This window comes from Nelumbo lutea, chromosome 1 (genome assembly GCF_056320005.1).
Source record: "Nelumbo lutea isolate HS-2025 chromosome 1, American lotus-T2T, whole genome shotgun sequence".
NCBI lineage: Eukaryota > Viridiplantae > Streptophyta > Magnoliopsida > Proteales > Nelumbonaceae > Nelumbo > Nelumbo lutea.
Genome location: NC_142684.1, coordinates 77,122,790 through 77,145,166, shown reverse-complemented (window position 1 = coordinate 77,145,166; position 22,377 = coordinate 77,122,790). Strand labels below are relative to the sequence as shown.

The 22,377-nt window shown below is 40.7% G+C and overlaps 1 protein-coding gene across 4 annotated transcripts; it reads left to right on the top strand.

Moving 5' to 3' along the window:
* The first annotated feature begins 804 nt into the window (after positions 1 to 804).
* On the top strand, positions 805 to 17,655 carry LOC148875503 (SUPPRESSOR-OF-WHITE-APRICOT/SURP RNA-binding domain containing protein 1-like). Of its 4 annotated transcripts, none has more exons than XR_016105063.1 (5): positions 805 to 960; positions 1,827 to 2,897; positions 15,638 to 15,918; positions 16,371 to 17,466; positions 17,567 to 17,655. XR_016105063.1 is itself a non-coding variant. In XM_088964820.1 (4 exons), the coding sequence occupies exons 2-4, from the start codon at positions 1,894 to 1,896 to the stop codon at positions 17,198 to 17,200; spliced, it is 2,115 nt and encodes a 704-aa protein (XP_088820946.1). In that variant the 5' UTR covers positions 805 to 960; positions 1,827 to 1,893; the 3' UTR covers positions 17,201 to 17,589. The 4 variants fall into 4 exon arrangements, 2 of the variants coding, with proteins under 2 accessions (XP_088820946.1, XP_088820947.1); XR_016105064.1 differs by having other exon boundaries at positions 955 to 1,247; XM_088964820.1 differs by having other exon boundaries at positions 16,371 to 17,589.
* The last annotated feature ends 4,722 nt before the right edge of the window (positions 17,656 to 22,377 follow it).

The following is a 22,377-nucleotide window of genomic DNA, read 5'->3' as shown; positions in this document are numbered from 1 at the left end:
ATCACGCAAACCTTTGCCTTGAGGTTCCTGTCTTTATATACTGGAGTAGTCGTGGGTATCACAAAAGAGCTTTGGGATCTCTAGGGTGTGGAGATAAGGTTCGTTCTGCTTTTGATGGAGCGGTAAATAGATAAGGTTTATTGTTTCATCTTCGACTCTAGCGGAGCCGGGATGAGTTCTCATCGTGATCTTGGAAAAGTCGAGGATCTGTTAGCTCATCGTGATCTCGAGAAACTTGGGATCTGTTGGAGAGGTCTCTGGAGTCAATTACGTAGCGATTCAAGTCATTAGCTCATTCAAGTCATTAGCTCCAAGTTGATACTTCGATTCTTTAGTTTCGAACTGGATTGAATGCTGAGGTGCCTCTATACCGAAGTAGTGGTAAATAGATAAGGTTTATTGTTTCACCTTCGACTCTAGCTGAGCCGGGATGAGTTCTCATCGTGATTTTGGAAAAGTCGAGGATATGTTAGCTCATCGTGATCTCGAGAAACTTGGGATTTGTTGGAGAGGTCTCTGGAGTCAATTACGTAGCGATGCAAGTCATTAGCTCCAAACTAATACTTCGATTCTTTAGTTTCGAACTGGATTGAATGCTGAGGTGCCTCTATACCGAAGTAGGTTTTGGGCCGAGGTGGTTGAATACCCAATCTCCAAATGTTGTGAAATAAGCTCACCATGCTGAAGTGAACTGTCATCCCTTGATCAGCCACGTATCCCTTTTTGCTAGGTCATACCAAATCACCATTCATCACTGACTCAACGCACGTGTCCCCTTTTCTTTAACACGTAGCTTTCCATGCCAATTGCCATTCTCCAGCTGATTAATTCAAGGTGGAAATCTAGGATAGCTAGCTAAGGCGTTGAGCTGCGTCAAATCAAATCCTCTTCTCATATATCTTCGGTCTTTACTTCGTCCATAAGGACCGAGGAAGCCTGGATTAGTTACTACTTGAAGAGGTCAGTCAATCTTTTTTCCTTTGCTATCGATGCCCTAAAGAGTTTCTGCATTTGTTTTGTAGCCTCGGGTTTTTCTGGGAATGAAATTTGATTGATTTCCCTTGATAAAAGCATGGAATATCTATTGCTTTTGCTCAAAGTTCTATAACCAAAAAGACTGCGCTTTTTGCTTGTTTCTCGATCCTATTACTGACAGATCTTTCGGCCCTCCTTTTTCTTTTTTCATTCTATAGTTGGTAGATGGATTTTATTCAAGGAATTCGTATAAGCGTACAAATGACCTACTGGTTAGTTAACTTAGTTTACATGTTCGAATGGTTGATTTTTTATAACGTTGAGGTTATCAAAATTTGTTCTTTGCTATGACTAGTATTCAGTTTTACATCAGATTGGCTGCGCACTTCACAAACTGACTAGTAATCAGTTTCTGAAGTTCCGGATAAGTGAAAATGGAATAATTTCCTTTATTGGCGACTCTCTCTCTCTCTCTCTCTCTCTCTCTCTCTCGCCTAATTTTGAGATTCATCACTTGTTAATGTTTCTATGTGCTGTATGAACCTTTGAGTTGTCAGTTGGGAGTTGAGTTAAAACTGGGATTATGTATGTGGTGGATAGTGCTTATTTTCCTTCCCTTTTTTGGGGCACTTGGTTTTAGATAGGAAGACACTGTTTCCTCGTCTTATTCCATTCACTTGATGTTCTTTCTAATCCTTTGATAATGCTTCTCAAGAAGTATGTTGAGTGTCTTCGCAGTCAATACCTTTCATTAGGATTCTGTGCTTAATCTATTTCTTGCGATTCTTTTTCCTTTTTGGATAGTCATTGCAATAACCTTTTCCTCACAATAATAAAGGGGTATTTTTCAGGTGAATAGAGTCTAAAAAGCTTCCTATAAACCATTTATATATCACCGCCCTATCCATCTCAGCAGTGATGGATCGACAGGCTCATGACTATGCAGCGGCAATGGCCTATGCTCAACAGCAGCAGCAGCAAGCAGCCAATATTCAACAGCAACAGCAGTTTGGGTTTCATCCACAGCACCAGAAGTTCCCTCAGCAGGTGCATGGTCCTCCTTTTGTGCCTCCGCACCCTTCTCTTCAGCAGTTTCCTTTCCATCGGCCTTTGCAGCAGCAGCAACTCCACCCTCATCCACACCATCTTCTTCATCTCCGGCAACAGCAACAACCACCACAAGCATTCCCACCTCACATTCCCCATCACCTCGTTCCCTCACCTTTCCTTGGGCCATTTGATTCTGCTCCACCCCCAGCTGCTCCCCCATCTGATCCTGAGCTCCACAAACGCATTGATAAACTTGTAGAATATGCTGCTAAGAATGGCCCTGAATTTGAAGCCATGATCCGTGAGAAGCAGCGAGATAATCCTGCTTATGGTTTCCTCGTTGGTGCTGAGGGACATGATTACTACCGCTACAAACTTTGGTTAACTACAAGTCCCTCGGGTGCTCCTTTCAATCCTTCCTTCTCTTCATCCTCTATACCTATGATGCCTCCTCTGAACCCCATGATGAATAGTTCTCCCTTAAATCCTCCCCCCTTGAATGCTCCTGCTGCTGCTGCTGGAATGTTGGGTGCTCACCAATTACATCAGCCTCCTTTTCCACCATTCTATGACCACCAGCAGCATGTTCAACCTTTCTCTGGCCAGCCTCGACCAGATTATGATCCTTTGACCAATTCCTTCAAGGGTCTCTCTGGACCCCTTCCTTCTGATGTTGCTGCCGAGCTCAATAATGTGCTCAACAATCTGAATGGTACGAAGGAGTCGATTAAAGGTGCCAAGATTTGGTTTATGCAGAGGTCTCCATTTGCACCAGCTCTAGCTGAGGCCCTTAGAGATAGGGTGCTTGTTCTTGATGATTCTGAGAGACAATTGCATATAATTTACTTGGCAAATGACATTCTTTTTGACAGGTAATTCCCTAATACCCTAATACAACATTTATACCTTGCAGCTGTTTAATTTTGATTGGTCTTCATGGTGCAGGCATTTGACTTGCTAATTATGTAAAATAGATCTGCTATTTCTTCTTCACATTTGTTAATAGTTTCCAAACTCCATTGTGCCCCCCACTTCCCCTCATTGTGCTTTCTTCTTCACCAAAATACCAGCCATTATTTATACATTTGATATTATTTTAGATTGTTATACCTATGCTACTGACTGTCATGCAGTTATTTCTTGCTGAATTTCATTTTGGTAGTTGCATTCTACTCCATGAAACTTGAGACTTCAACCTGGATTTTCTTTTGCATCAGTTAAAATTAAGCCTTATATTCGTGGTGCTTTCTCTGTTTATTTTATCTCTGCTCTTATAACTTTCTTATGTAATTTTTTCAATCAATTAAATATGAAGGAAAAACTCTGTAGGACAGCTAAAGTTCCAATCATTCTGTATGGGATGGAGGGTTGGCACAATCAAGAAGCAACACATTCACTGAAGAGTGTTCCCAAGATGGTAATCACTCACAACCAGTGTTGCTTGGACTCCAACATGGGAGTTGGAATCTGACACATATCTAGGAGTCCAACATGGTGAACCCAAAAATGTTGGATTCTTAGATGTGCCTAACATAACTAAGTTTTGTTTGTATATGTTTATATTGGACATTATGTTTTTTAATATTATTTTTAAAACTCATAGAGCTATATTAGCATAAAAACTTAAATAGTTAAATTCTTTTTACAATTGACAAGTTAACCTCACAACCTTTTCCTATTTGCCACACCACATGTACACACTAGTTGTTTTCACAGTTTTTTTCTAAATTTAACGTTAATCGGAAAAGATCCAACAAAAATGGATCATAAGTTATTTATAAATTGAATAAATACAAACATTAGAGTGCCCTATTGGACAGTTTAAATGCTTGGAGTATTTTTACATAAAGTGTTTAAAGCGAGGATTTATAATTTTGGGGAGTCTATGTGGTGAGCATTTTGGTAAATCCACCTGGTTGACACTGTAGCTGAATCCAAGACATGTTTTGGAGAGTCGAAGATGAGTTGGCTCATGGATTTGGTGCTTTATTCTTGCTTGGTGCTATTGTGCTTGGTGAGAATGCCTCATATTCTTGTTTCCTGTTCTTTTGCTAGTAGCATTTGGGATTGGTTTTTCTACATATTTGGATGCAGGTGGGGCACCCTGCTGAGCTTGGAAAAGATTGTTTGAGCCATCTACTTTTAGATGGCCAAAGCGGAAAGGGAGAATACTGTGGAGATGGGCAGCAGTGCTATTGGTACTATGGAAGGAAAGAAATCGGAGAATATTTGAAGATAAGGAAAGATGCAAGGCAGAACCGATAGAAAGTATTATGATGAAGGTGATCTCATGGGTGAAAACACTGAATTTATTTTCAAATTTTGCAGTGGATGACATGATTAGGAATAGTGTTTTAAAAGGCGTGGGAGGTGTACGCTTTGAGGCGCGCCTCTAGGCGAGGCACTCCCAAAACGCCTTGAGGTGTATGCCAGAGGTGCTGACACCTTTGAGGCGTATGCCTCATGCACTTTTTTCATGAGGTGTGCTAGAGGTGTACACCTCATGCACCTCATGTGCATCTTATATAAAAAGACAAAAAAAAGGGAAAAAAGAAAAAAAAAGGAAAGGGAAGGGAAGAAAAGATAAGGGGAAAGAAAGTGGTTTGCCCCCTGCCCCTTCAACTAATGTTATGCATCTTTATTCTTCTTAATATAAAATATTTTTATTAAAAATAAAGAAAAAGCGAGACCCCCCTTCCTCTTCATCCTCCTCCCCTTCCTCCTCCTAACCCCCCTCCTCTCAAGGAGGCTTGTGTTCGGGAGGCTTATGGCTCTTGTGTTTTGAACTATGCCTCATGCCTCTAGGTAGTGGAACGCCTCGCATCACGCCTCCGCGTTTTAAAACATTGATTAGGAATTGGAGGACAATTGCTATCTCTTCCTCGGAAAAAAAAAGAAGGTCCTGAAGGAGTGGGTGCCCCCTGAACCAGGTTTTATCATGTAGTCGTATGAGACTACTGACAGCCCAAGCTGTGGTGTATAATCAACAGGGAATTAAGAGGATGAGAGGAGAAAGAGAAAAGAAGAGAAGATGATTTCGAAGGATTTCAGAAAAGAAGAGGATGCTTAATCTGCCACCCCCCTCTTTCTATTTATATTAATTCTAAAGTAAGGATAAGACTGCTTACATGGAAAAATTAAAGTCCTAATAAAAGACAACAATTAAAGTCCTAATAAAAGACTAAAGACTAAAGTCCTAATAAAAGACTAACAACTAATTGTGGACTGACCCTTAAATAACTTGTAGTTGTATACGAGTACAATAGAAAGAGGTGGGGACCACATAGTAGTTGTATCCAAGTACAATAGAAAGAGGTGGGGACCAGAACAGTGGTTTCTACACTCCCCCTCAAGTTGGGAATAGATATTTGTCATTCCCAACTTGCATAGATCTACTTCTAACTTCTTCTTTGAAATTGCCTTGGTGAGAAGATCAGCAAGCTGCATGTTGGAGCTGATATATGGAAGACAGACTTCTTGAGATGCAACCCTTTCCCTAATAAAATGTCGATCGACTTCAATGTGCTTGGTTCTGTCCTATTGTACCGGGTTATGAGCTATATTAATAGCAACCTGATTATCACAGTACAACATTAGAGGTTTCTCATAGGTTATACCCAATTCATCAAACAGTGATTTCAACCATAGTATTTCAGCCACACCATTTGCCATGGACCGATATTCAACTTCAGCACTGGAACAAGAAACAACATTTTGTTTCTTATTCCTCCAAGAAACAATGTTACCTCCTACAAAGGCACAATATCCAAAGATAGACCTTCTATCATCAACACAACCGACCCAATCTACATCTGTATAAACTTCTATCTTCATGTGATTATTCTCCTTAAATAGTACACCTCTGCTTGGACACCTCTTTAAATATGCCAATATCCTCTCAACAGCAAGTAGGTGGGTAGTTCTGGGAGAGTGCATATACTGACTAACAACACTGACTGCATAGTTGATGTCTGGTCGTGTAAGACGGATATAGTAGTTTACTAACTAATCTTTGGGACATAGCTTTATCTTCAAGAGGCTTTCCACCTTTTGCACTAATCTTGTGATTCTGTTTAATAGGTGTATCAGTTGGCTTAGCACCCAACTTTCCTATTTCTTCTAACAAATCAAGGATATACTTCCTTTGAGAAACAAAGATTCCATGCTTGGATTGAGCTACCTCAATACCCAAGAAATATCGTAGCTCTCCCAGGTCCTTTACCTCAAATTCTTGATGAAGTTTCTTAAGAGACTCAATTTTGCTGTTATCATTCCCTGTTACTACAATGCCATCCACATATATAGCAAGTAGAGTCAAGGAAGTATCCACTTTCTTAATAAACAAAGTGTGATCTGATTGAGCCTGCACATAACTAAACTTTTCAAGGGCTTGTCTGAATCTATAAAACCAAGCTCTGAGGGACTATTTTAGTCCATACAAAGCTTTATTCAACCGACAAACCTTCTTACTTGTCTTTGTACTATAAAGACCAGGAGGTAACTGCATGTACACTTCTTCTTGCAAGTCTCCATTGAGGAAGGCATTTTTAACATTCATCTGGAACAAGGGCCAAGAGTAACTGGTTGCAAGAGATAATAACACTCTGATAGTGGTAATTTTTGCTACTGGTGCAAAAGTCTCAAAGTAATCTATACCGTAAGTCTGAGTAAATCCCTTTGCAACTAACCGAGCCTTATACCTTCCAATGGAACCATCAGCATTATGTTTCACAGTAAACATCCGTCTACATCCAACTGGTTTCTTTCCTTTGGGTTGATCAACTAGCTCCTAGGTATTATTTCTCAGAAGGGCATCCATTTCTACCTTCATTGCATCTTTCCACTTAGGAATGGTCAGGGCTTCCTATACTGTTCTGGGAATGGGAATATCAACAATTGATGTAAGAAATGACTTATAAGAGGGAGACAAGTGATCATAGGACAAGAATTGTGAGATACAATGGACTGTGGATGAGGTGCAACGGTGTTTGCATTTACGGACTGCAATGGGAAGGTCAAGGTCATTCAATGGAAGTGAGGGCTCAGAAGATGGAGAAGGCTCAACAGTAGAATGCTCATCTGTAATGGGAGCTGGAAGAGATGTAGTACCTGGATTTGGATCTTCAGAAGGAATTGGGGTTGGCCTGGATTGTTGATGACCGAAATCAACCTGCCTCCATCGTCTGTGATAAACTCTCAAATCCTGACATTTTTTACAACCCTCCCCATTACACCCCTCTTCACTCATTGGAACAGGTAAAGGGACTTCTGATGTGTTAACCCCAATTGTACTACTCTCCCCCTGAGAAGAAACCCTAGAGTAATAAGGTAACATCCTCAAAGAAAATAACATCCATGGATACAAATATCTTTCCTGAAGCAGGTTCGTAGCAGCAATATCCCTTTTGAGTTTGTGCATAACCAAGGAAAATACATTTTGAGGCTTTAGGGTCAAATTTGGAATAGCGAGGGCCAAGAGTTTGCGCGAAGCAGGTACAACCAAAGGTTTTAAGAGGGACAGAAAACAACTCTTTATCAAGATATAAAAGAGTGAATGGGGGTTTCATGTCAAGAACCTGTGAAGGAATTTGGTTGATGAGATACATAGCTGTGAGAATGGCATCTCCCCAAAAATGGATAAGCACATTGGAGTTGAATATGATACTTCTAGCTACTTCCAATATGTGCCTATTCTTTCTCTCAGTCACCCCATTCTGCCAAGGGGTATGAGGGCAAGTATTCTGATGGATAATCCCATGGTCAAGAAAATAAGAGGCTAGTGATGTTTTAAAGTATTCTCTCGCATTATCTGATTGGAAAATTTTGATTTTTACTCAAAATTGGGTTAAAATCATATGATAAAAGGTCTGAGTTTGGGTAGGGACCTCATCTCGAGAACGCATCAAGTAGACCCAAGAAAACTGGGTGTAGTCATCAACAAATAGCAAGAAGTATCTGTACCCCCCCATAGCAGTGATGTGATTTGGTCCCCAAACATCGGTTGCACAATGTCAAAAGGAACACTACTTCTCTTATTACTTAATGAATAGGTTGTTCTACAATGCTTTGCAAGCTCACAACTTTCACACTTTAAACTGGACATCTGGATAGATTCAAATAAACTAGGAAACAAGCTTTTCAAAGACCTTAAGGATAAATGACCCAATTGGTTATGCCAAAGCATGACTTGACTGTGAAAATTTGAGAGAAAAAATGAATTGATTGTATTGTCTTGGAAGGAGCATATACACAACTTTATATAGAATTACAGAGCTAATTTACAGGGTGATAAAATAGGAAACTAACTTTTCCTAAAAAACTAATTTCTATATCAGTGGGATTCTCCAATTAATATCCCATGATTCTAGGAAATTAAGTTTCCTAAACTGATGGACTTAAAATTATGGAGAATCAATCAAAGAGTCAATCTTCTACTTTCCAACACTCCCCCTCAAGTTGGTGAATCTGCATCTTTCATTCCCAGCTTGGAGATAAGTCCTTGGAATGCCACACTACAAAGCTCTTTTGTCAGCACATCTGCCAGTTGACCATTCGTTGAGACGTATGGAGTGCAAATTAATCCGCTATCCAACTTTTCCTTTATGAAATGCCTATCTATCTTAATGTGCTTTGTCCTGTCATGTTGTATGGGATTGTGAGCAATGTTAATAGCTGACTTGTTGTCACAGAATAATCTCATTGGACCTTCCCATCTGATATTTAGGTCTTCCAAAATTATCTTGAGCCATAGTAATTCACATACTCCCGTGCCATTGCCTTGAATTTTGCCTCCACACTTGATCTATCTACCACATTCTGCTTTTTACTCCTCCATGTCACAAGATTTCCTCCAAGGAATGTACAGTAACCTATAGTGGATCGCCTATCCATGGGAGAGCCTGCATAATCTGCATCGGTGTATGCCTCTAGGGTTAATCCAGTGTTTCTTTTAAACAAGATTCCTTTGCCAGGATTAGCCTTTAGGTAATGTAGTATCCTATAGACCGCCTATAGGTGAACCTCTTTCAGGTTGTGCATAAACTGGCTAGCCACGCTCACGGCATATGCTATGTCTGGCCTTGTGTGGGCAAGATATATAAGTTTTCCTACTAATCTTTGGTACATTTCCCTATTCACGGCTGGATCTTCATTTGCTTCTCCCAATTTGTAATTTGGCTCAATCGGTGTGGAGGATGGTTTGCATGCTAACTTTCCTGTCTCTCTTAAAAGATCTGTTACATATTTTTGTTGTGAGATAAAGATGCCTTCTTTGGAATGAGCTATTTCAATCCCTAGAAAATGCTTCAATCTCCCAAGTTCTTTTATTTCGAATTCTCTGACTAGGCATCTTCTCAAGGCTTCCTTATCCTTTTCATCATTTCCTGTCACAATTATGTCATCGACATATACCAGAAGAGCCGTGACTCCCCCTGCATTTGGATGCTTTATAAAGAGTGTATGATCTCCCTGACTTTGTTTGTATCCGATGGCAAGCATAACTTTAGTAAATCTTCCAAACCACTTGAGACCATATAGTGCTTTCTTCAACCTGCAAACTTTATTTCCCTTTAGATTTCCTTTGAAGCCCGGAGGAATATCCATGTATATCTCCTCCTCTAAATTACCGTGAAGAAAAGCATTCTTTACATCAAATTGCTCCAAGTACCAGTCGAAGTTAACTGCTAGTGACATGAGTCTTGCCTTGTATCTTTCTAGAGAGCCGTCTGACTTGTACTTTACTGTGAAAACCTACTTGCAGCCCACGGGTTTCTTTCCTGGTGGTAGGTCAACAATTTCCCATGTTTGATTCTTATCTAGAGCCTGCATCTCTTCTCTCATAGCATCTTTCCGTTTCTCATCAGATAATGCCTCAGATAAAGTATTAGGAATATGAGTGGTGTTTAGACTAACTAGAAAACTCCTATGTGATGGTGAGAATTTTTTAAAGGACACAAAATTTGCTAAGGGATATAAGGGATGTTTAGTGCATTCTCTTGTGCCTTTCCTAAGGGTAATAGGAAGATCTTGGTCAGATGCTAATTCAGAAGAAATTTCTGGAACTGTATTTACCTCTTTCTCAGGATTAGGAGTTGAATCTTGAACCTGCACAAGATTAGGATCTTGGTTTCTTCTTCTTGAATATACCTACAATCTCATAGAGTCACAAAGTTCATTCTCTGTCATGGGTCTGGTATGAATAGGTGAAGAAGTTGGTTTGGTTTGAGGTGGTTCGATAGGTGTAGATACGAATTGAACTGGTATAGATGCTGAGTTTGGGTGTTGAGAAACTGTAGGTAAACCAAGCGGGAACAAATCTCTGTCCTTATCTTCAATGAATGACAAGGACTCCCCCTGAAGATAAGGTTGAGTGAAATATGGTGTTTTTTCCTCAAAAGTGACATCAATGGAGATAAAGAATTTTTTAGTAGGTGGGTGGTAACACTTATAACCCTTTTGGGTGGACGAATAACCTACAAAAATACACTTGACGGCTCTTGGATCTAACTTCCCTCTATTATGGGTATGAACATGGACAAAAGCAGTGCATCCAAAGATTCTTGGGGTGAGATTATTTGTGGTACGTAGATCGGGATAAAATTGAGAAAGTGTTTCCATTGGTGTTTTAAATCCCAACACCCTCGAAGGTAATCGATTTATAATGTATGCGGCTGTAAGCACAGCTTCCCCCCAATAGGTTTTTGGAACATGCTAGTGGAAAAGTAAGGCTCGGGTTGCAGCTAGTAGATGACCATTCTTTCTTTTTGCTACTCTGTTTTGTTGTGGAGTATTAACGCGGGAGGATTCATGGATAATCCCTTCTTTTTGAAAATATGGGGATAAAGTTTGGTTGAAATAATCCCGTGCATTATCCGATCTAAATCTTTTGATTCTGACCCCAAACTGATTTTGGATCATGTTATGGAAATTTGGGAGTACACTACTTACATCTAATTTAGATTTAAGAAGAAAAATCCAAGAGACCCTAGTGCAATCATCAATAAAAGAGACGAACCATCGTGAGCCAGACACATTTGGAACTGTGGAGGGTCCCCATATATCACTATGGATCAAAAAGAATGGGACTGAACTTCTCTTGTTACTGATTGGAAAGGGCATACGTTTGTGTTTTGCAAATTCACACACATCACAATGAAAAGATGGATGTCCTAGTCTAAAGTGATGAAGCCAAATGGTGTCTTTGTTGGATGATGAAAGGAATGACAGAGATAACTTATCCTGGACAATATTTGATTTGCATGATTCTTCAAGATAGTAGAGTCCATTCTTTTCCTTAGCAAGTCCAATCCTCTTCCCCGAATCCTAGTCCTGAAGTATATAGTAAGAAGGATAGAAAAGCACATTACAGTTCATGTCATGGGTGAGTTTTTAGATGGATATCAGGTTAGTGGATTTGGAACATGAAGGACACTTTTTAGTGTAAGTAATGGATTAATATGGATATCCCCAAGGCCAGCTACGGTAGCAAGGGAACCGTCTGCAATGGCTATTTTTTGATTGCTTGGGCAGGGGGTATAAGTGGTAAAATGTAGTGAGGAGTGAGTCATGTGATCTGTGGCTCCTGAGTCAATAACTCATAAATCCCTAATAGGTTCATCTGAGACATTTAGTCCGTGAGGAATAGAAAACTTACCTGAGATTGCAAGAGAGCCTGTACCACTAGGTTTCTCCAACGATCCTAGAAGCCCCCTTAACTTTTCGATCTCCTCCTTATTGAACTTGGTCTTGTCTGGAGGCTTTTCTTGGCTCGGCTGATTTGTGGTGAAGTTAGCTTGACTTCGACTCTTCTGTTGTCCTCCTCGGTAGCCCCATTCCCTATTCGATGGTTTACCATTCAGCTTCCAACACTTCTCTTTGGTGTGCCTTGGTTTCTTGCAATAGGTACACCAAAGAGACTCCTTGTTGTCCTGTGCAGAGGACAAATCTGTCTTCATTCCTTCCAGTATTTTCGGTTGTTCCATCCTTGTAGTCATGGCTGAACCTTCTAGTACTTGGGGTTCAAGTATAACCCCCCTACGGCTTTCTTCAGCACGAATCAGAGAAATAGTCTCATTTAGAGATGGTACCTCTTCTTTGCCGAGAATCTGAACCCTAACTTGATCAAATTCTGTGTTTGAGTCCTGCAAGAAAGTCATAAACGCGATCTTTTTCGATAAAACTCTTTAGGATTGCTGCATCCGCTGCACATTTAGTCTCAATGCACCGATAATGATCGAGTTCTTGCCGAAGGTTCTGCAGTAAATTTGCATACTCGGTAACTGTCTTGCTGCCTTGTTTAGTTGCTCCAGTCTTGACTTTGATTTCGTACACTTGTGCTGCATCACGTGCTTTTGAATATGTTTGTCGGACGGCATCCCAGATCTCTTTAGCCGTGGATAAAAACATACACGTGTCACTGATTTCAGGGTTCATTGAATTCCATAACCATGACATGATCATGGAGTCAGCTTCGTCCCATGAATCAAATCTTGGATCTCCTTCCTTCAGTCCCGTCCCTAAGAGATGGCTAAGCTTTCATTTTCCCTTTAAATATGTTCGAACAAACTAAGACCACTTCAAATAATTTTTCCCGTTCAACCTATATGCTGCTTGAATGTTTCGCAGGTCGCCAGATGCTTGATGTGAGGAAACTTCTTCCGATTGTGCAGTGGTATTTGATACAGTGGCTTCTGACATATTGGGCGGGCTTCAAGAAAGAGAGAAAAACAGACAATGAAGGTCTGAAAAACTTAGTAAGTGTTGGCGATGAAGGCCTAAAGAATCTTTCAGCCAATGTAAAAAATAAGGTAACTGTAATGCTCCACCTAACTGAAGAGTGGATCGAAACCACTCAAAATCCAAACCAAACCAAATGATTCAGTAAATCTGCTCTGGGCAACACCAGATCTAAGATTTCAGACTGATCTGATGTCTCTACAAAGAGATCCAAGAAAAAAGGATGAATCCGATGGTGCAGCAGTCCAGAAGAAGCAAAAATGTAGAGTTCAGATCTGTAGCCGATCTCGAAGAAGAATCAAGGACACTCAAGAACCTCCCAAATACTGTTAGAGAGTTCTTGAACCAGCAACAGAGATGACCAAAGAGATACTATGTGTGGATTAAGTCGTGACCAGCTCTGATACCATGTGAAAATTTGAGAGAAAAAATGAATTGATTGTATTGTCTTGGAAGGAGCATATACACAGCTTTATATAGAATTACAGAGCTAATTTACAGGGTGATAAAATAGGAAACTAACTTTTCCTAAAAAACTAATTTCTATATTAGTGGGATTCTCCAATTAATATCCCATGATTCTAGGAAATTAAGTTTCCTAAACCGATGGACCTAAAATTATGGAGAATCAATCAGAGAGTCAATCTTCTACTTTCCAACATTGACCAATAGACTGAGAAACAAAAGACCCTCTAACTTCACTACCGTCCCAATGTGAATTTCCGCCAAGCAGATAGATTTCATTTGTCTCTTGGCTAGTCCCAATCACCTTGCTTGTCTCCAAGTCCTGAAAAACACATCGATCAGGAAAAAGGTTACTGAGCAATTCTGGTTTTTAGTAATGCTGCTAACTGAAAGTAAATTGGTGCTAAGTTTAGGAAATTGTAGAACAGAAGATAGGGAAATGGCACTAGACAACTTGATGTCCCCCTTGCCAGAAATGGGAACAAGTGATCCATCAGCAATAGACACCTTGTCTTTACCAGAGGATAAGTGATAGGTAGTAAATAGTGAAGGCAAACCAGTCATATGATTAGATGCACCTGAGTCTATTACCGAACAATGTTCAGTGTTACCTGGAGCTGAACCATGATAAGCTAAGGCCCGTGTACCTGAATGAGCAAATGCTGAGGTGGGAGGAGCTGATGTTGTGACTGGCTGAGATGATGATGCTGAATTACCAACCTCCTTTTCCAACTGAGTCAAGGCAGCTCGGACTGCAGCGAGAGTGTCTAGTGGTGCTGCTCTTGTGCCTGATGAGGTTGCACAATCAGTAGTAACAGTTGTATTAGCATTCCCCTTTTTGTTCCTGAGTTTTGTGGGAACTAGATGAGGATGTAGCTTCCAACAGGTTTCTTTGGTATGCTTAGGTTTCTTGCAATGTTCACATATTAGGTAATCCTTTTAATAGAAAAGATTGACTTCAGCAAAACTCTGGCTGCAACCTTCAAAGACAAGTCTGAACCCTAATCTTGAGGATTCCTCCTTCTGACTCTTCCTGATTGCTGGTCATCCTCTGAAGCTTCACCAACAATCTCCAAGACTCAGCCGATGATCCCTTTTGCTGGAAATTTTCCAACCCTAGGAAATTCTTATGCAGCCGGCCATGTCAGACTATCATAAGATTTCCTAGGTTGGCTCTGATACCATGTAGTCGTATGAGACTACTGACAGCCCAAGCTGTGGTGTATAATCAACAGGGAATTAAGAGGATGAGAGGAGAGAATGAGAGGAGAGAGAAAAGAAGAGAAGAAGATTTTGAAGGAAGGATTTCAGAAAAGAAGAGGATTCTTAATCTGCCGCCCTACTCTTTCTATTTATATTAATTCTGAAGTAAGGATAAGACTGCTTACATGGCAAAATTAAAATCCTAATAAAAGACTAACAACTAATTGTGGACTGACACTTAAATAACTAGTAGTTGTATACGAGTACAATAGAAAGAGGTGGGGACCACATCAGTGGTTTCTACATATCAAATTAAACTTTGATGGCATCAGTTTTGGAAACTCAGGAAGATTTGGAATTGGAGGAGTTATAAGAAATGAAAGAGGAAATGTGTTGGGACTGTATTTGGATCCCATTGGAATCGGAAATTCCACTACAGCTGAACTGAAGGCAATGGTATATGGGATATAAGGAGATGGGGGTGGAAAGGCTGGTTGTGGAAGGGGATTCCAAAGTTATTATCAGTTGGCTAAAACAACATGACAGCACACCCTGGATATTCAGAAATGACATCAAGAAGATTAAAAGTCTATCCAAGGACATGCAGCTTTCAATTCAGTGGACCCATAGAGAAGCAAATGGATTTGCAGACCAGCTAGCCAAACAAGGGGTGAACAGGGATAACTGTTTCTGGGCTCAACTGTAAGTGCGAAAAATCAATTTAATAGTGGATACATTACATTGTAGTGCGGTAGCTGAGGCTACTCATATACTGTAACCCCGCTAATTTCTTTTTCCATTAATGAAATTTCTTTTTACTGATAAAATAAAAAAGATGAGTTGGCTCATGGACATGTGCCAATTTTCGGATAATCCTCCAAAGGTTGGATGCCATGCAACACTTCTCACAACATAACAATGATAATCTCTTCCCCAAGCCTTGGAGGAGATATCTGCTATTTGGTCTGGCTCCTAGGAGAAACTTAGAAGTAATTAGCTTGTGCATTGTCATAATGCTTTTCTTTTTCATCTTTTACTGCTTTTTTATAATATATATATATATATTATATATATGCTTTTCTTATGGAGATAAATGAAGTTTACAGGTACTCCTGACAGGCTCATCTTTTACTCTATTTTCCGTAACACTATTTATATTAATGCGAATTGCCTCAGCTGTGTATACTGATACTTATGACATTCGGTGCAGCTTGCAGAGGCGAGTCAATCCTTGTGACCTTGACAATGAGGCCCTTGTCTTCAAGCCTGTTCTTGGATCCATGCTTGCAAGGATTTACCACAATTCACAAAATAAAGAGGCAAATCAGCCTAAGTTGCAAAAAATTTTACAGTTTTGGGCTTCAAAGGAAGTTTATGATCATGATACTATATATGCACTTGAGGGTGAGATGATTAGACTTCCTGGTAATTCTTTTCCACAGCTTCCTAAGGAGTCATCTGCTACCTTAGCAGATCCTTCAAGCACTGCAGGTATGTCCCCCCGCCCCTCTCTCTTTCCTGTTTGTGCAAGCTAAGTGGTGCATATTCCACTTATCCTCAAAGGGACTAGCATTTGCTTATAAATAATTGCATATATATGTTTTTGTATGCCTGATTTTATATGTCATACAGACAAAGACATGCATATACATACATCAATACTAATATATTTCACATACTCCTGGTAATGTACTTTGTACTTATGTTTTGAAACTAGTTAATAGCCACCCTGTACTTTGTACTTAGTACAGGGGAACTATTCCAATGAAATGCTATCAGAACGAATACCTTTTTTTTAGATGATAGGTGACCACATGTCTAATGAAGAACAGAAGAAGTCTTCTGGTATGAGAGCTTTTCTTTGTATATAAATACACATGCATACACACAATTACGAAGTTCCATGTTATATAATCAGATATCTTATTTTGTCTTCTATGCAGCCTTGCAACAGCAAACGCCCCCTCAAAATCTCCCTCAATGGCAGTCTGACAAGCCAAGAAGTTCTGTGCCAGGATTCCCAGATGAGGAGCAACTAGATAAACAAGTGCCTCCTACCACAGTCTTGCAATCATCCCTGTCAACTTCCCAATTTGCACCTCCTGTAACTCAGCAATTTCTTTCAAGCTCAGTCCCACCTGGTATTTACCCACCAGTCACGGCTACCCCTTTTGTGGGGTCTGGACCACCACCCACCCCTGCTCAACCAGCCAATCAACCACCTGCATCCCATTTATTACCATCTTCAGCTGTTAACATTGGGGAAAAGGCACCTCCTTATCCCTTATTCCCACCTGGCCTTATTCCTGGAATGGTAAAAAAGATGCAGATTGGTAGTGGGGTACCCTACTCTCCCATGAGCCCTTTGGACATCCCTACTGTAATCCCTCCATCCACTATATCTCCTTCAGATATTCTTGAGAGAGTTTCAAAATATTTCAAAGAGATTGGAGAGGTTAACCCATCCGAAGGGCCCATGAAACCATTGGACTCAAATGAAGAAGATGATGAGTATGAAAGGCAGTCTCCAGTTCGGAAGGGAGGGGCATGTATTCCTCCTCCTCCAAGCTTGAATGTGGACCCTGAGACAGGAACTTACGCGGATGGAAGTGTGGAACGGAAACTGGGATCAAGTGGTTCGGGACGTTTGGGACTTGGGGCCACAGCTAATCCAAATGAGGTGAGTCAATATGATGATGTTTATACTTCCTATAGGAAACAAAGGAGCTCCAATTACCACTCGTCCATGAGTGCAAGAGCTGCAGCAAGGTAGCGGCCAATTACCAGTCAAAAAGTAGAAGAATCCTGTATCCGGTCTTTTTCTGCACAAAGGCGTCTGTGGCTTTGCAACCTCGATTCTACGTGCATGAAAATGTAGCAAACTGGCTTGTTTTGGTCCTTGCTGGTTAGGGTTGTGCATCTGAGCTTGGAAAGATATACAATTTTGATGTTCGTGGTTTGGCTGTTCATAACAAACAGTACTGACTAGGAAAAAATAGGGTGCCTGTAACATGACGTGATATCATTACGGACCACCTCGTAAGCATTTTCAATATTCAGTCATTTGGTTTGCCTTAGAATGCATCATATGTAATTCGTTGTCAGTGAATTTTCTCCTAATATTGCATCTTATATGTAGCATAAACGATTTCTGTGGAGTCATCTCGGCATCGGATTTTTTCAAGTTAGGAATCAAAGAAAGAAGAAACGTTAGTTTCATCTGCAAAATCATTTGCTTTTTCTGTTAGCTTATTTAAATGGAATACTCATGAATCACAAACACAAACACTCAAGAGGAAAATACTTTTAGTTAGGGAATGCAACAATAGCTCGGGTAAGTGTAGCAGCTGGAGTGAAGCCTATCAGGTAACAATGTAGTCTATCATTAGTTCATTACACTTATCCTGCAATTCCATTTTTTTTTCTTTTTTGGTTGATGAATATAAAATCCTAATATTGCATCCATAATCCATTCCCAATTGAATGGGCCTCAGAAGCCCATGGCCCCATCTAACTGATGAAGCATCCAGAACTACTGAACCAGAAATCCAAAATTAAACACGATTTATGTCTAATAGTGTGCAAGGGAATCTTAGTAAACATGCAACATTCTGCCACTAATCGAATTCGATTCGATTACGCCGAATTTCGAATTTGAGGTCGGATCTTCGAATGCCCTTTACACCCCGCCGAAGGTACTCAAATCAAAATCTGTTCCATCAATACAGGTCATTGTTCAAAAATCAAAATTGACTTAGATTATCTTATGTGGTATTCTTTATTGTGAATAAGGTGACTGGAACCCAACAATTCCACATATTAAAATCTAAAGACTAAACGGGTTATTATTTGAAAATCCCCTTCACTTTTTCTATCATTCCCTCAAACTTATGCTGACTTTTTGATTTCTCCGGAAATAATCCACTTGTCAAACATGTTCTATCAAACGGTGTTTACAAGATTACACTTTATTCTTTGATTCAAAATTTAAAAGAGGGAAAATTCCTGATTAATAACCTGTATTTTGACAAGGGAAAAATTAAAATGTAATAATTTAATATCTGAACTTTCAAAACATGTGAATCCAGAACCAACTGTTTATCGGTTGTTAAATGCCTTTGAAAAAGATACAAACGCCCTTCGAGTGTCATCTAATTTTCTTTATTAATTATCCAAATATTGATAAAATTAATAGTCCAAAATTTTTGCCTCTTTTATTTAAGAAAGTTGGGGTCTAGAATGTCTGTTGAGATATGCCTCCCAACTTTCTTGAATAGAAGAAGTAAGAACTTGGGATTGTTAATTTTTTGTCAACGTTTAGATGGTTGATAAAGAAAATTAGATGACACTCTAAGGGCATTCATGTCTTTTTTAAATACTACTTAATGGTTAGTAATGGTATGTACTAAATTGACATTTGGGTATTGAATTATCGCATTTTAAAGTTTGGGGACTAGAATGGCACTAGGCCCAAAGTACATGATACTAATCGGGAAAATTCCCTTAAAAAATATTTATTCATTTACTTGAATTGAACCATTGGTTTTTTATCATATAAAAAATAAGTTAACAAGACTGATTGATCTAGGTTAGTTTTATCTATAAAAAATGATAATTTTGCATCGTGCGTGTAGATCACTAATGTTGATTTAATTTATAAATAAAAAAAGTATGACAAAAAAGGTCTCCAAAGGTATCCAAAAAGTCATGGCAAGTTTGAGAGATTATTAAAAAAAGTGAAAGGGAATTTAGATAACGTTTTATTAATATAAAATGGATACCAAATCAATTTGCAAATTCTCACATATGAACTTTATATAACAATAAAAAGGGTAAATTTTTTAAACTAATCTTATGTTTTAACGAATTGACTAAGTATACACTTACTATTTGAAAATTGACTAATGCTACCCCTATTATTTCTAACAATTAACTAATACTTTCCTTATCGTTAACACCCCTTAATTTCCCTTTAATAAAAACATAAAAGGACTATTTTCCCCATCAGTCTCTCCCTTTTTCTCTCTCCTTTTTCCCATCGTTGTTGGGTTCATGGACTGAGTAAAGGTCCATGAAATTCTCTCTTTGTCTCTCTGTCTCTCTCCCTCTAATCAAAATAAAAGAATATAGAGTTTTTTATGGGCCAGAGCAACCTCTTTTGGGAGCAAGAAGCCATGATTGAACAAAATTGTACCCACAGGAGACTGGACGAGCAAATGCTTAGCCCAGCACACGACGGAGACAGGTAGCTACACGGTGACTATTTATGTTTCATGAGTAAGCATCCGTTTGGTTTTGTTCGTCCTGTAACCAGACGGTCCAAACCCGAGAACAATTCTTTTCACAAGGATCATCGACAAGCTAAATTCCTTCTAAGGAGCCACAATCCTTTGGGGTTCGCATTCTGCTCTTAGGTCTCGGCAAATGGATGGATTAATGGAGCAGTCAGACAGGATGACCACTCAAGACTCCCTCCCAAAATCTTCGGTGAGAGAGATTGGGTACAAACAACTATTTCTTAATTGAGCAAGATATGGAATTTGTTTCCGGCCACTTGGTGGGTGGCAAAGACAAGCTAAAGACTTTTTGGAGGTTGGGAGGATAGAAATACCAATCAAAGAACCTCATCACTGAAAGGAACCGAAGGAATAAGATCCATTGAATGTTGCAGTAGTCATCGACTTTCGGACAACTTCAACAAGACGAACAGGGGAGATCCGCCGCTACTCTCAATCGCTTGGTCCGACCAAAACACACAGGAAAAAAAAGGAGAAGGGGAGATCCACCGCTGTTCTCCGCTGATGGTTGCCACTGTTGCTAGTGACAATCATCCATGTTTTTAGAGAGCATGTCGCCGAAACCACCATTTTGGGTACGTTGCCGAAACCGCCGTTGTTGACGAACAGAGGGGAAGAACGAAGAGAAGAGAGAGCTTGCAGCGGCGATTGAAGAAATCGCCATTTTCCTTCTCGTCCACTGAACAAGCCACCCTTGAGGAGAAAAACGATCTCAGGTTTGAGTTCAGATTTGCACAAGCCACTTGTAGGTTGAATAAATCACAGGCAGCAGCAACGACGACCACTACTGTCTCTCTGAAACCCTTTTCAATTTGTCCTTTCTGAATCCCGTAACTAGTGAAAGGGGACTATTCATCGTCCCCTTCCTTTCGATGTGGCGACTAAACACCATCACCCTCTTCGCCCTCTGTTTTGCTAAGGGTGATTTGAAAAGTTGTTAATCGAAGATATGGACGATCTGAAGAAGCCATCAAATCTGAATGGACGACCTCCATTCTTTTGCCAACGGGCTACGAAAGATGCCATAATTATGAAAATTGTTTTTACAATCAACTATAACCCAAAGTCGTTTAAAATGGATCAGCTAAGAATTGTTTTTACAATTAATTATGAAAATTGAATAGAAAATTTAAAATTTCCCAAAATGAGATGGTTGAGAGTTGGCTCCTAGCTGTGACGGACGAAACCTGAGAGGAAGAAGAAGGTGAAGGGTTTCCGAGGAGATCTCCCAGAGGGAACACTCCGATGGCTAAGTTAGAATTCTGAGGAAAACTCAAGGAAGATACAAAGAGTTAAGAGTGCTGAAAGTGCTAGCTTCAATACCGTTGCTTCGTGAGGGTTGGGGTTCTTTTATATCGGAGCTCGGTCATATCTGGCATATCCGCCACTGCTAGTCATTACTGCCAGGGCAGGTGCGGTAGGTGCAGGTTGCTGCTGCAGGCTGCTATTGCAAGGTACGGACTCGATAGGCATGTCATGCTTTTCAGAGACGGCAAGCAGAACGCCGCCTATTAAGGGATCCGAGCCCTGCCACTCGATCAGGTAGGTACGGATGTTAGGCAGATCTCCTTGCAGCCTACCGAGCTATTGTACGTCGGACCACCTGGGGCAGGTTTGTCTTGCACCGAGGTGCCGAGGTGCCCACACTGTAGGCGGGCCTTAAGCAAGTTCGAACAGGAGTCTCGATGGTGCTGCCCCGAGGTGTTCCTCCCTCGGTACACTTAGCCAAAAATCGAGGTGCTCTCTTCTTAGGAAGGGAGAGCTCAGGGCCCCTTAGGAGGAGCTTGAGTCTCAAAGGGAGCTCGGGCCCTGAGAGGAGTTCGGGATCTCCCACACTTGGTGGGAGTCAAGGTTGGTCGGGCGCTAGTCCCCAGCAAGTCGCTTAACCCGTCGAGTGGCCAACATTGGACTCGGCGGGTCCTTCTCACCGAGTTACGGTTATGCTATTAGGCTGAGTTGTTTGTCGAGCCATGTCATGCACACATGTCCCTATGCTACGAGGTCGGGCCAAATCACCCTCCATCAATTGCCCCCCACTCCCCGTGCTGGGGGTGTTGACCCAGCGCGGGGAGTTCACGGTGTGCTGGGTGTATTTGGCTCGGCACTTATGCCACCTTGTCGGGCAATCCGTTGGCCAGACCGGTTTGGCACTCGATTCACTCGGAAGGAAAATACCCGGGCCGCGTGCAACTCACGCATGGGGATCTGGACTTCGTGGATGCCAAAAAATGTGCTAAACTGATTTCACCTCGAGAGTCGTGCAGCCGGTTTTCTTAAGAACCGTCAAATTGCTTTGGTCTTGACTATTGGTGCCCGGGCCTAGTGGCTATAAATAGTGGGGGCCCTGATTATTTTCTTTCGCCACTAAGTATCCTTCATCTAGCTTGAACTCGCGTATGGAGTCTTCAGCTCGGGTCTTCTAACTCGTCCAGTTCTAGTTCGGTTGCATTTTTCCTTGGTGAGTCCCCGAGCCTCCCTTTCTCTTTTTTCAGTTTATTTCATTCGATGTCTAGCGGGGATAGTCTCTTAGACGAGCCCGAGGTGGGTACCTCGGGTCAGGGTGACCCCACTGTTGCCCAGCCTTCCCACGAGGCACAGGTGACTTCAGGTATGCTGGCGTCCACCTCCCGCCGAGGTCGGGTGCCAGATCAGT

Excerpts from the sequence above, each read along its gene's own strand:
- LOC148875503 (XM_088964820.1), top strand. The coding sequence starts at position 1,894 with ATGGATCGACAGGCTCATGACTATGCAGCGGCAATGGCCTATGCTCAA. Across the intron at positions 2,898-15,637 it reads AATGACATTCTTTTTGACAG|CTTGCAGAGGCGAGTCAATC; the intron begins GTAATTCCCTAA and ends CATTCGGTGCAG. Across the intron at positions 15,919-16,370 it reads AGATCCTTCAAGCACTGCAG|CCTTGCAACAGCAAACGCCC; the intron begins GTATGTCCCCCC and ends TCTTCTATGCAG.